Below are 14,471 nucleotides of genomic sequence, written 5' to 3'. Positions count from 1 at the left end.
ATATTCCTAATATATTTCATGTATTAGTTTCTGTTGTGACAAAAATCTTTATTGGCTTGTATTTTTTTTTAATTTTTTTTTAATTTTAAAAAAAAATTTTTTTTTTTTTAATGTTTATTTATTTTTGAGACAGAGAGAGACAGAGCATTAATGGGGGAGGGTCAGAGAGAGAGGGAGACACAGAATCTGAAACAGGCTCCAGGCTCTGAGCTGTCAGCACAGAGCCCGACGCGGGGCTCGAACTCACGGACCGCGAGATCGTGACCTGAGCCGAAGTCAGACGCTTAACCGACTGAGCCACCCAGGCGCCCCTTTAATTTTTTTTTTTAACGTTTATTTATTTTTGAGACAGAGAGAGACAGAGCATGAACGGGGGAGGGTCAGAGAGAGAGGGAGGCACAGAATCCGAAGCAGGCTCCAGGCTCCGAGCTGTCAGCACAGAGCCCGACGCAGGGCTCAAACTCACAGACCGTGAGATCATGACCTGAGCTGAAGTTAGATGCTCAATCGACTGAGCCACCCAGGTGCCCCTATTGGCTTGTATTTTTTAATGGAAAATTCTAGGAACCTGAGAACTTTCAAAATTACTATATGTTTATTTTATGTGAGTTCAACTTACTAAACTTTTGTTCAATTCTTAGAATTTTTCAATTAAATATTAGACCTGAAGCCTGCCTACCAAAGAGGCAATTTTTGAAGAGATTCTATCAGCACTGTCTTAAAGAGTTATTATTAGATAGAAAAATATTTTCTATGTTAGACACTGTTTAAAGTACACATGTATTTTTAAGCCTAATGGTTCTTTTAAAATTTTTTTTAAACATTTATTTTTGAGAGACAGAGAAAGACAGAGCACAAGAGAGGGAGGGGCAGAGAGAGACGGAGACACAGAATCTGAAGCAGGCTCCAGGCACTGAGCTGTCAGCACAGAGCCCGACGCAGGGCTCAAACTCATGAACCGTGAACCGCGAGATTATGACCTGAGCTGCAGTCAGATGCTTAGCTGACTGAGCCACCCAGGCGCCCCCAAGCCTAATGTTTTAGATGTACCTTTGTAGGTAGTACAATAACTGTTTCGAGGTGGCAATGCAATTTTGTACCTTTCCAGGGGGGGTGAGGCTCAAACTAGAATCAACTATAAAGTTTTCAGTCATCAAATATTATATGTCATCTTTGCTTTCGCACTAGAAATTTGGATTTTTGAAAGGAATTTTTTATTTTTTAATGTTTATTTATATTTGAGAGAGAGAGAGACAGTGAGTGAGCAGGGGAGGGGCAGAGAAAGTGACAGAATCTGAAGCAGGTTCCAGGCTCTGAGCGTCAGCACAGAGCTGGATGGGGGGCTTGAACCCACAAACTATGAGATCATGACCTGAGCCCAAGTCGGATGCTCAACTGACTGAGCCACCCAGGGACCCCATTTTTTTAAAAGAATTCTTAAAGAGTTTATAGTATGAGGTGCCTGGGTGGCTCAGCTGGTTGAGCCTCTGACTCTGGATTTTGGCTCAGGTCATGATCCCAGGGTCGTGGGATTGAGCCTTACATCGGGGTCCATGCTGAGTGTGGAGCCCGCTTAAGATTCTCTCTCTCCCTCTGCCCCTCTCCCCACTCGCACATTCTCTCTAAAAAAAACAAAAACATTTTTTTTTAGGGGCACCTGGGTGGCTCAGTCGGTTAAGCGTCCGACTTCGGCTCAGGTCATGATCTCACGGTTCATGGGATCAGGCCCCACGTCAGGCTCTGTGCTGACAGCTCAGAGCCCGGAGCCTGCTTCGGATTCTGTGTCTCCCTCTCTCTCTGCCCCTCCCCCTGCTCGTGCACGAGCATACATGTGCACCCACATGCTCTCTCTTTCTCAAAATAAACTTAAAAATAGGCATATATATACATACACATGTATCTTACAAAGTCCCCCCCCAGCAGCAGCATCACCCCACTCTCCCTTCCCGAAGTAAATACTTTTAAGTTTGGTTGCCTTTCTTCCAGATTGTTTTCTGTACATCCAACTACTTGTTCAGATTTTTGTCTCTATATCAAATAGGCTCAAATTAGAACGCTACTTTTTTCACGTAACACAACTTGAAGATCTTTCTAGGTCATCACATGAGAACTTCCCTCATTCTTTCTAATGGCTGCTTCATATCCCACAGTACAGAGGTGCTGGCACAATATACTTAACCAGTTCCCACTGGTTGGATTGCTTTCAAAACCCTCACCGTTAAGTAAAGATGCAACAAACATCCTCGTATGTGGATTCGGAGGCCAGACTGCTCAGTTCAAGCCTTGGCTCCGGCATTACTTGCTGGCAACCTTCAGCAAGTTACCCTTAGTTGCCTCAATTGTACAGTGGGGATGAGAACAATAGCAACGTACCTCCTGAGACTGTTCCAGTACCGGCAAAGCGCTTACAACACGGCCTGACACAGAGTTAAATGTTCAATAATGCCAGCTTTTCGTATCTTTGTGCCTGGATGCAAATGTTTACTTGGGCCAGATTCATAGAGGTGAAACTGCATATTTAAAAGTCTGTCACTGGGGCGCCCAGCGGGCTCCGTCGGTGGAGTGTGCAACTCTTGATCTCAGGGTCATGAGTTTGAGCCCCACATTGGGTGTAGAGATTACTTAAAAAATAAGCAGGAGGGGCACCTGGGTGGCTCAGTCGGTTAAGCGTCCGACTTCAGTTCAGGTCATGATCTCACGGTTCGTGGGTTCGAGCCCCGCGTCGGGCTCTGTGCTGACAGCTCGGAGCCTGAAGCCTGCTTCGGATTCTGTGTCTCCCTCTCTGCCCCTCCCCTGCTCATGCTCTGTCTGTCTCAAAAATAAATAAAAACATTAAAAAAAAATTTTTTTAAATAAAAGTTCGGTGTCTAAAATACGAAAATAAATGGAATCAGGAGGTAGGTTGGTAGTCAGGAGAGGAAAGGATGGGCTGCCGAGAGATTCCGGCATACGTGCTCTTGGGCAGGTCACTGAAAACAAGAGAGCAGGACCGTGATGCCTGCGGCTGCTCTAACTCCCTTCCCCAGGTGGACGGACGATGGGGTCAGACTCCACCAAGACCGAGCACCTCCTGAGCTCGCCATCGTCCACGAAGCTGTCCGTCCTTGCTTCCAGCCTTCCCATTCTTCCTTTCATCTTACCTGCTTTTCTTTCTGCCTTTCCAACCGGCAGTGCTACTGAGGCGGGCAGTAGATGGGAAGGCTGCTGACCTACTCTGCCTGCACTCTTACCCCCGATGCCCTTCGTTAGACACCCCGGGGGCCAAGTGCCCACAGTGCTGGCTCTTTGTACCCAGGAGTGATCTTTTGAAAGCTTTTTCATGATACATGCTTCGAGACAAAGGCATTTTGTTTTCTGTTTGACAAACTGGAAACTTTTATTAACTTTTTTCCCTCAAGTGATAGCTTAATAAAAAAATCTATTTTTCTGGAATAAAAACTGTCAAGGGAAAAAAGTTAAAACCTACACACGGTACAACAGAGTAAATTATAAATGAGATTATCAGACAACGCTGCAGCAATAAAACTGGCTCATTTTCCATTTTTTTTTTTCAAGTTTATTTATTTGGAGAGAGACAGAGAGCAAGTGGGGGAGGGGCAGAAAGAGAGGGGGACAGAGGATCCAAAGCGGGGTCGGTGCTGACAGGAGAGATACCGATGCGGGGCTCAAACTCACGAACCGTGAGATCATGACCTGAGCTGAAGTCAGACACTTAACCCACTGAGCCACCCACGTACCCCATCTTTTTTTTTTTTTTTTTTTTTTTTAGAGAGAGAGTGCACAAGCAGGGGAGAGCAGCAGAGGGAGGGAGGGAGAGAGAGAGAATCTTAAGCAGCTGAGTGTGGAGTCTTACATGGGGCTTGATCCCACGACCCTGGGATCATGATCTCAGCCAAAATCAAGAGCCAGAAGCTCAACCGACCGAGCCACCCAAGTGCCCTCCAGTTGTAATTCTACTCAGGCTTGCTTACCATATAATCAGAACACGATATGCATATGTTGACAGAAATAATAAACACGTGACCTTTTGGAAAAACATCTATGTTCAATGTTAACTGAACTTGAAAGAATGATATATTCAAAGACATTTAATTACGACTTACATTTTTTAGAAACATTTTTCCTGATTATAAAATTAATGCATGTATAGAAGATATTTGCAAAATTATTTCAAAAATTACAAAATGGAAAATTAGAACCATCCAGAATCAACTCAACTATTTTTAACTCTCTGAAGTATAATTCTTTTTTTTCCCCCTTTGGAGTTTTACATAATAGAATCATACTATAAATATCTCATTTTTTTTCTATTGATATGTTATAAACATTATCTGACATCTGCAATTTACCTTTAAAATCTACTTAAGTCAACAGAACTCTCATACGTTAATAACAAATCACATTGTCTCATTTTACATTCCTTTCTGGTTTTAAGTTTAGATGATAAGATAAAGAGGGATTTCCGAATCAGACTAAGCAAGAAATAGAACATACCTTTCTCCGATCTTTAAGAATCCTGTCCAAACTCTCTTCGTTAACTTTGCTTGCATAGTCATAAAAACTGTGTTTTTTTAAAGAGAAAATAGATTTTATTAAAACTGGGTAGTATTTTGACATGAATACGCTTAGCCTCGTGCATCTATGGGTCACTGAATCCTAAAAGTTGGTAATAGAGATAGAACTGCTTGTCTTCAACAGATACACAGAGAAATCTATCTCAATGCTTTACTGATGATAGAAGGTATCTTTTGCATCAGAGAATACTCAAGAGACTGATGAAATTGTATTACTTCCACACGTGGGAGGTACTGATAGCAAGTAATTATGAAACGTGTGGTTTCCTTGTTTCTAAGTATCAATTACTTGGGGGGGGGGGGGGCGGAGGGTGGCGAACACAAGAGCTCCTTTTCTGAGAAATGCAGAAGGGAGACGAACATCTGTTAAATGTTTGGCTGATTTCTCGTGTTATTTCATTTCATTCTTGCCTCAATGCTGGTGAGTCGGTATTAGCACAGCCCAACGTGTTCCGAGTTCTATTCCCATTTTCGTAGATAGAGAGACTTAGGGTAAGCGATTTGCCTCCAACCGTAGAGCCGGTAGATGGAAGAACTGAGATTTGAAGCCAGGTCTGACCCTCAAGTAGACCTACCTGACCCGGATCCTGTGGTGAGCAGGCCAGGCACGATGATGTGTGGGCCCTTCCACCACTGGCCGTGCTTTCAGGAATGCCGTCCCTCCGCCTTCCTCCCACCACCACAAGCCCAGGCCTTATAAAGCAGTAAGAGGTTCAAGAAAGAGTAAAAACAGGGGCGCTTGGGTGGGTCAGTCGGTTAAGTGGCTGACCGGCTCAGGTCATGATCTTGTGGTTCACAGGTTCGAGCCCCACCTGAGCTGTCTGTGCTGACAGCTCAGAGCCTGGAGCCTGCTTCATGGATTCTGCCTCCCTCTCTCTCTGCCCCTCCCCACTCGTACTCTGTCTTTCTGTCTCTCTGTCTCTCAAAAATAAATAAAACATTTTAAAAATTAAAAAAAAAAAAAAAAAAAAAAAAGAGTAAAAACAAAAACAAAGCCACGGAACTGGAAGTCAGGAGAAACCAGCTCCTGCCATGCTGCTTCTCACTTTATGATCTCGGGTGAGTCACTTAACCCATGTGGTCTCCATTTCCCTTTCCGGAAACAGGGAGTAGACATAGATTTCTAAGGTTTCTTTCAGCTCCAAGAATTATAGGTCTATGACTTAAACTTAAATCCTGGGGTGCCTGGCTGGCTCAGTTGGAGGAGTGTGAGTCTGTTGTTCTCACCCACGTCGGGTGTAGACTACATAAAATAAATAAATAAATAAAATGTTAAAGCAAACTTAAGTTAAATCCTTGTTCTGGTCCAATCTTACTGACAGCATTTTAAGGAACTCCTCAGAAAGGCTAGAAGAGCTTTGCAGAATCAGGGCCAAATCGGATACTTTCATGGACCAAACACAGGGAATGTGAGGACCAGGGCCTGAATCACGTCGTGTGCTCTGAGATTCTTCTCAGATGAATTGCTTGTCTTGCTTCCCACTCCTCTTCCAATTACACGTAAATCTAAAAGTGATGAGGTTTTTGGCTGCTTTTGGGCTTTGTCCACAGGTAGCCATCTTGCATGAGGGCAAGCCTCTGAAATACTCGATGGGTAGGTGTGTGTGTGGTGGGGGGCAGAGGGAGGGGTCCCCAGGAGTTCTTGGGTGCAAGGCGCTGGATGTTTGGGCCAGCTGAGAACGAGACAGGGGTCAGGGTGAGAGCGGGGGACATACAGCAAGAACAGCTAGGCACGAGGGGTGGGCAGGTGTTAGAGAAGGGAGCGCTGATCGAGAACGCTGAACTGCACTAGCGTGGGCAGCTCTAGAAGGGAGGTACTGGCTTCTGGGAAGGTAGAACACACCCTCAGGGGTGGGGGTTAAGAAACACTGAGTTGGAACCGTCACGGCAACCATCGGGTGGAGGGGTCTGGGGCTGAGAGAGCAGGCAGAGGCCCGATGGGAGTCTGGGGAGAAGCGTGGTGCACAGAGGACACTGGCACTTTTCTCTCTTGCCCTCCACACGTGTCATTTGCTCCCTCCCTTCTGAACGGTGCCCTCCCATTTCTTCCTTTCTGTCCTTTAGTTGGTCTTAGTATGCAACTGGTGTATATTAACTTATATACACGCAAAACGAAGGTTCCATGTTTCCTTTCCTTTCCTCATAAAGTTGAACACTGAACATTTTTTATTCTTCTTAAAAACACCCCTTAGGGGCGCCTGGGTGGCGCAGTCGGTTGAGCGTCCGACTTCAGCCAGGTCACGATCTCGCGGTCTGTGAGTTCGAGCCCCGCGTCGGGCTCTGGGCTGATGGCTCGGAGCCTGGAGCCTGTTTCCGATTCTGTGTCTCCCTCTCTCTCTGCCCCTCCCCTGTTCATGCTCTGTCTCTCTCTGTCCCAAAAATAAATAAAAAACGTTGAAAAAAAAAATTTTAAAAAAACACCCCTTAAATTATTTTATCCATATGTGATCCTTAACTTCCTGCTCTGGGGCCGAACAGTCCTTGGGAGGGTGCCGGAGCGGGCTTTCATCGTAAACCAGTGAGGCCAAGATTTATACCATCCCTCCCCTTTCCCTAACCTAACACAGTGCCCCAAACACATAGGTGTTTGTTCACAAACAAGTGAATTTGGATGCCCTGAGTTTTACGTGTGACTTTATAGCCACAATCAGCTACAGACCTAAATTCATTAGTTTTTTTTTTAATTCCAGTTCTTTTTTTTTTTTTTTAATTTATTTTTGAGAGAGAGACACATATGCAGAGAGAGGGAGAGAGGGAGAGAGAGAATCCCAAGCAGGCTCCATGCTGTCATCGCAGAGCCTGATGAGGAGCTCAGTCTCACAAACTGTGAGATCATGACCTGAGCCGAAATCAAGAGTTGGGTGCTTCACCAACTGAGCCACCCGGGTGCCCCGAAATTCACTAGTTTTTATCAATTAATATTTTAATGAGGACTAAAAGTGACAAAGAATGTGGCTTACCTAAAAAGTTTTGAACAAGGCTGATGATTATGGATTTCTGTAATTAGAAAGAAAAAAACACATCTCAGTTAATCTGGTAAGATACAGGCAAGTATCAAATAGCCCAGGATTTTTCTTTTTTTTTCTTAACTAAAATCTTGAATAAAAAGACAGCTTTCCTCTCCCTAGCAGGTACTAGTGAAGGCAGTGTGCCTTCTTAACACTTCAACTCAGGGACGCATTCGCAGTACAAAGTCAACTGGAGAACAAGTTCTGTTTCCATCTGTCCACATGCGAGAAGCACACATCTGAAAGCTTTTATTCAGAACACGCAGCTATTGTGTGCCCTCATTCAATCTCACCTAGTTAAACAAAGCATAAGAGGGAAAAGTAACAACCGACTGGAAGCATTTAATCAAAGTGTATGAGCACAGTGAGGACAGCTTGGGGAGAGGACGGCCTAACCACCCCACCATCAATAACCCACTAATGGGCTCAGGACAACTTGGGCCAGGTGTTTTGAGGGGGAAGGGAGGAGGAGACTCTGGAGGCCTGTTAACCCTTTCAAAGACGGTCAGCACCAAGGGAAACAGTCATTTAGAAGGCAGATCCTAATGGCTTCCGGAAGTATTGCTGTGATTAACCAGAGTGAACAATTTCTTCGAGCTCATCAGGGGGCTTGGGGTCTGGGTTGCTTTACAAGACCATGAGACTAATTAACCATTCAATTCTATTAATAACATTCTTCTGGACAGAGGCTAATCACCTGTTGTTTAAAAAGCCACAGCCACAGAGTTCCAGGCTACAATTTTAACGCAATTAAAGTGAAACCATGACCCTGGAGGACATGGGACTGTGTCCATTAGCTTCTGTCCTAATGTTAACGCTGCCAGAACATGCGCACGAATGCAGTTCCCCCACCGGGAAGATGAGTTCATCGCCTCGCGTAGCTGTTGACGAAGTGATGCAAATAAGAAACCTTCATCTAGAAATTGTTCTCTCTTTCATCACCGAGCATAATACATTACACCATCTTACGTTATTTCAGATACTATTGGTAAAGCGATTAGAACGTGGAACATTTGTAGCAAAAACTTTAAAAAGAGTTCAGGAGAAAGAGAAAAAACTCACCTTCTACTTTAAAGGGTATTTTCAGAAACCCCCTCGAGTCAGTTCTGAACCCCAAATACACATTGTTGTCATCAACTGCGCCAGCAGACTTCTGTCATGGTTTACAACTGGGATTAGAAGCACACTAAAGATATGTCCTAGATATCGTGTGGCATTTGCTAAAGGAAGCTGAATCTTTCTCTTAGAAGATTTTTTGCAAGGCCTAAGCACTCCATGGAGAAAACTGGGTGAAAGCCCGAAACGTGATAAAGCCGCAGATGACCCGGAAGCTGGCTGGCACGCTGGCTGATAGGTAGGCCTCTGAAAACAGGCAGAAGCAGGGCAGCCTCGCTTGCGGTCCCAGAGTCTGCCGTGCCTCTAAGCTCATCCGTGTGGTCAAGACTCCTCTTTACACGTGCAGGGCATCTCTTCACTCATCTGCTTAGAAGTTCGCTACCCCCGGACCTTCGGCTGTCCCGCCAATCGATCGTCCTACCTCTGCTTCTCCTCCTGGGGGTGACTTAGCTCCACTACTCCCAACCTTTCCAGTAACTGCAGTGGCGTCACTTCATTAACCAAGGAAGCCCTTGGGTGGTGGTCTGCTCCCTCCCCTTCCTAGAACGAAGGGTGGACAGCTCTATTAAACGTGAGTTAGCACAGGGGTGCCTGGGTGGCTCGGTCGGTTGGGTGTCCGAGTTCGGCTCAGGTCATGATCTCGCAGTCGGTGAGTTCGAGCCCCGTGTCAGGCTCTGTGCTGACAGCTCAATGCCTGGAGCCTGATTCGGATTCTGTGTCTCCCTCTCTCTCTACCCCTCCCCCAGTCATGCTGTGTGTGTGTGTGTGTGTGTGTGTGTCTCTCTCTCTCTCCCAAAAATAAAGATTTTAAAGCGAATTAGCACAGCCTTTAAAATTAACATGTAATCAACACAAAACGCGATACTTCGTGTTCCGAACGTAGCGTTCTTTATGAAGTCCTTATTATAGAGGGAAAGATAAAGGGGTCTGCACATGGATTCAGACATGTGCAGCAAATACCAACTTTGGTCAATTCATTTTATTTAGAACATCTCGTTCTGGAGGTTAAGCTGTGCCAGGAAGTTTCTTTACACCACTGGTCTGAAACACTACTCATGGCACTTCAGCTAACGTTTGCCCTTCCCACCCAGATTTCCCGGAGTCTCTGGTTTATATTTCTAACATGTATTCATTTTTAAAAGAAAACTATTCCAATGATAACAATACTTTTAAGATAATACCAGCAAACGCTTTGCCCACAAGATCCATAATCTGTTTCAAACAATGAAATGAATATAGCTAATAAGCTAAACGTTGTACAGCAAAAGCTGGTTGTCATGGTGCTGTATTAACTGGGACACTCTATCAGTCGGTACTTCTCCGTATTTACAATACCATGGAAACGTACTTACTGCGAGAACCCGAAGGCTTATAAATCAGATACACCGCATTAAACTGTAGAACTGGAATTATTTTCCCATTCTATTTCTTTAAAAATAAATAAATAGCCAGAATATTCATCAGAAATGCTGCTTTGGTGAGCACGCCAGGTAAGAGAGCTCTTTCTTGCATGGTTTGCTGTCAGTTAACTCTGGCATTTTAACCTTCAAATACCAAATTCGTTTTTGAAAATCCAAGTGCAAACAATAAAACTGCACCCATGTCCAATGAAACCAAAGTCTCTATCGCAGAATTTTAAAGAGTTAAGCAAAAGAAAAAGAAAATCTCAGTGAAAGAAGGGCTACATCCAGTAGATCAAGTCTTTATAATAAGTCATTATTGGGGCACCTGGGTGGCTCCGTCGGTTAAGCGTCCGGCTTTGGCTCAGCTCATTATCTCACAGTTTGTGGGTTTGAGCTCTGCGTCGGGCTCTGTGCTGACAGCTTGGAGCCTGGAGCCTGCTTGGGATTCTGTGTCTCCCTCTCTCTCTGCCCCTCCCGCTTGCATTCTGTCTCTCAAAAATGAATAAGCATCAAAAAAAAAAAAAATTTCTAGTAAGTCATTGTTGTGGGGAGTAGATTTGGTCCTTTAGGAAATTAACTATTTCTTGTCCCCGCCCCCACAATCCTAACCGCCCCCCCGCCGGCCCCTCAGTCCTCATCCCGGCCTCCCAACCCATGTACTAGAAGGCTTTCAGAACAGGCTTGAAATTGCTGATGTGGCCCCAACATAACCTAACCTTCCAGCAAGATTTCAAACCAGCAACCAGTCCCCTTCACACATTCTGTATTTTAATTGTGTAGAAACAGGCCAGATTCCCTGTGTATTTTATGCACTCCTTGCTCTGGGTTCCCCTGAAGGCACTGCCCACTAGCCCCGAGTTCACCTCCTTCATGTCACCATTACTGATTTTCCCCACTAGCAGGTTTTTCCTTCTCCACTTAGGGGCTCGTCTCTGTTCCTTTCTTACAGTACCCATCTTGTGCTTTGTCTGGTATCTCTGCTCACTTGTCTTCTCCTCCCCACACTCTTGGCAGCTAGAGATGCATGTGGATATCCCCCTCGCTGTGTGGCACATGCCTCACACGCGATAGTCAACAGATGCTGGCCGCAGAAGTGAAATGTCCCCTGCTGTGTTCTGAGCGTCAGGACATGCTGTTGGGTGACATGCTTGAGGTGCAGTTTGATCCCTAGTTATCAAAAAGGGGCTTGGGGCGCCTGGGTGGCTCAGTCGGTTGAGTGACCGACTTTGGCTCGGGTCATGATCTCGTGGTTCGTGAGCCTGAGCCCCACGTCGGGCTCTGTGCGGACAGCTCGGAGCCTGGAGCCCGCTTCTGATTCTGTGTCCCCCTCTCTCTCTCTGCCCCTCCCCCACTCGTGCTCTGTCTCTGTCTCAGAAATAAATAAACATTAAAAAAATTTTTTAGGGGCACCTGGGTGGCTCATCGGTTAAGCGTCCGACTTCGGCTCAGGTCATGATCTCACGGTCCGTGAGTTCGAGCCCCGCGTGGGGCTCTGTGCTGACAGCTCAGAGCCTGGAGCCTGTTTCAGATTCTGTGTCTCCCTCTCTCTCTGCTCCTCCCCTGTTCATGCTCTGTCTCTCTCTGTCTCAAAAACAAATAAACGTTAAAAAAAAATTTTTTTTTTTAAATAAAAATTAAAAAAAAAAATTTTTTTAAAAAGGGGGGCTGATGCAAAGAGGGTGGGCGCATCTATAAATGCTCTTCACCTTCCTCAGCAATCGCCCCCAAATCGACTGGGTTGTTCTTCAGAAAGCTGTTTTGAGGGGCACCTGGGTGGCTCAGTCGGATAAGCGTCCGACTTTGGCTCAGGTCACAATCTCACTGTTCATGAGTTCAAGCCCCGCGTCGGGCTCCGTGCTGACAGCTCGGACCTGGAGCCTGTTTCGGATTCTCTGTTTCCCTCTCTCTCTGCTTCTGCCTGCTCGTGTCTCAAAAATAAACATTTTAAAAGTTTTAAAAAAAAAGAAAAGAAAGAAAGCTGCTTCCATTCAGCAAACTGCTCGTGTAAACAAGTGTGAACATTGTTGCCAGATCGCTCCAGGAAGCACCAGCCCAACAGATCTATTGGTTCCAGTACGCGGGGAGGCTGACAATGGGGAATAGCCCGAGCCGCAAACTTGGGATTCGCTGTGGTTTCAAAGAGACAATCAAGCGAAATAATACACAGCAGTTCAGTAAAAGACCAGTTAGTAAGAGACAGCTTTACAAGGCTTCCTACACATAGAGTCATACGCTGCAAGTCCACACTGACTTATAAAAACATTCCCTACCAGTTATCGGTGCAAGTGATTCGCGTTGTGATTTTAATGGTTTTCTGTGTGCCTTTCATCTTTCAGATTAAAATCGGGAAAGGGCCAAAGAACAAAACAAACAGCACTGATACAGAAAAAGTATCTCTAAGCTCAGTGATAAACTCACTTACCGATTACTTGCAGAAATTCTGTGTTGCTGATTTGTGAGTCACTGATGCTAAAGGTTTCCTCTTGTCTTACCTCTCCCAGCAGAAATCCTTCCTAAAAGTAATGAGAGAAAATAGTCGCAAACTAAAAATAAAGATGATTTTTTACTGGAATTAAAAGGAATGGAGGGCATTATAATTTCATAACAACTTTTAACAATAATCCAAAAAGCTTGCCAAAGAAACTACTCTTCTAAAAACCCACAAGGAAGACTAAAGCAATCTGAGATATACCGATTAACTGGATTGTTTGAAAAAAGGATTCCATACACGATGAAATACTTTAATCCCTTAAGAAAAAAAAACTGCTTTTTTCTTTTTGAAGCAAAAATAAGTAGAGTGAATTCATTTCTTAAATCCTACTGAGTGTAATAACCAATATCAAAAAAACTCAGGAAGCAGAAATATTCCAAGGTTGTTTTCTGGAAACAGCATACAATTTATTTCATTGTTTTAAAAACACTGTTAATGATAAAAGGATGAAAAAGTTTAACGCAAAGCACAATGAATTGCTCTTGTACGGGCTGTGGGAAATGAGGATTTCAGCAAATAAATTTATCATTCGCACGAATATTTTTCCTTAATAAACACAGAGGTTTGTTTCCTTACACCTTGGGAGAACGGTAAACCCTGGGTCACTCGGCACATGACCTGCTGTGTACTTGCTGCCATGCTCAGCACAGGTACAGTTGGAGAACATTCACTGGCTGTCACAATAACTTTCCTAAGAGGGTGAACTCATAGGCTGTTCTGCAATCGCCCTTCCGGGAGAGCCACGTGCTTACTCCTTCCTCCATTTTGCTTTTTTTTTTTTTTAAGTATATTTATTTTGTGTGTGAGAGAGAGAGAGAGAGAGAGGGGGAGGATGCATGGGAGGGGCAGAAAGGGTGCGGGGGGAGAGAGAGAATCCCTAACAGGCTCCGTCCGCACTGTTAGCGTGGAGCCGACATGGGGCTTGAACTCACCAAACATGAGATCTCGACCTGAGCCGAAATCGAGAGTTGGACACTTAACCGACTGAGCCACCCAGGCGCCCCGGTCCGTTTGGCTCTTTACTCAGATGGCACCTTATTAGATGGCCAATGTAACGGAAACAGGGACTGTCAGACACCCTGTCTCCTGTCCCCTGCATTCTTTTTCTTCTCAGTCTTCTCACTATCCGCCATAGTACATCCTTGTATTAACAAATAAATGGCTACACCTACTAAAATGTAAGCTCCATGAGGCAGGGACTCTGTGTTTGCTCACTGCTGTATCTCAGCACCCAGCACAGTGCCTAGCCTAACACATTGGAGGTGCTCAATAAATACTGGTTGAGGGTATTTGTTGAAACAGTGCCCCCCCCCCTTTTCAAATGTTTTATTTGTTTATTTAGAGAGAGAGCAGGGGAGTGGCAGAAAGAGAAAGAGAGCACGGGGTAGAGAGAGAGAGACAGAGGATCTGACACGGGCTCTGAGCTGATAGCAAAGAGCCCGATGTGGGGTTCGAACCCACGAACCATGAGATAATGACCTGAGCTGAAGTCAGACGCTTAACCGACTGAGCCACCCAGGTGCTCCAAAACAATGCCCTTATACTACATACCTTTCTATCCTAGGCTAACCCTTCAAATCAATTAAAGAAATTTCCTAGTTTAAAAATATTCCCAGTTGAGGGGAGCCTGGATGGCTCAACCAGTTGAGCATCTGACTCTGGATTTCAGCTCAGATCATGCATGATCTCATGATTTGTGGGTTCGAACCCTGCGTTGGGCTGTGGGCTGACAGCACGGAACCTGCTTGGGATTCTGTCTCCCTCTCTCTGCCCTTCCCCACCACTCACTCTCTCTCTCTCCCTCTCAAAAATAAACATTAAAAAATATATATTTCCAGTTGGAATCTGTGGAGGTGAGGAGGGAGAGACAGATGCTTTA

At 45.0% G+C, this 14,471-nt stretch overlaps 1 protein-coding gene across 2 annotated transcripts in view; it reads right to left on the bottom strand.

Moving 5' to 3' along the window:
* Positions 1-14,471, bottom strand: part of ABRAXAS2 (abraxas 2, BRISC complex subunit) — a 31,423-nt gene that overhangs the window by 14,021 nt on the left and 2,931 nt on the right. For both annotated transcript variants that reach the window (XM_042908260.1, XM_042908261.1), the window contains exons 2-4: positions 12,524-12,614; positions 7,535-7,571; positions 4,495-4,561 (exon numbers count right to left, since the gene is read on the bottom strand). In XM_042908260.1, coding sequence (XP_042764194.1) covers positions 4,495-4,561; positions 7,535-7,571; positions 12,524-12,614 — 195 coding nt within the window. The remainder of the gene's footprint in view (positions 1-4,494; positions 4,562-7,534; positions 7,572-12,523; positions 12,615-14,471) is intronic.

Source organism: Panthera leo, chromosome D2, assembly GCF_018350215.1.
Source record: "Panthera leo isolate Ple1 chromosome D2, P.leo_Ple1_pat1.1, whole genome shotgun sequence".
In the NCBI taxonomy this organism is placed as follows: Eukaryota; Metazoa; Chordata; class Mammalia; order Carnivora; family Felidae; genus Panthera; species Panthera leo.
This window is presented reverse-complemented; position numbering and strand designations above follow the sequence as displayed.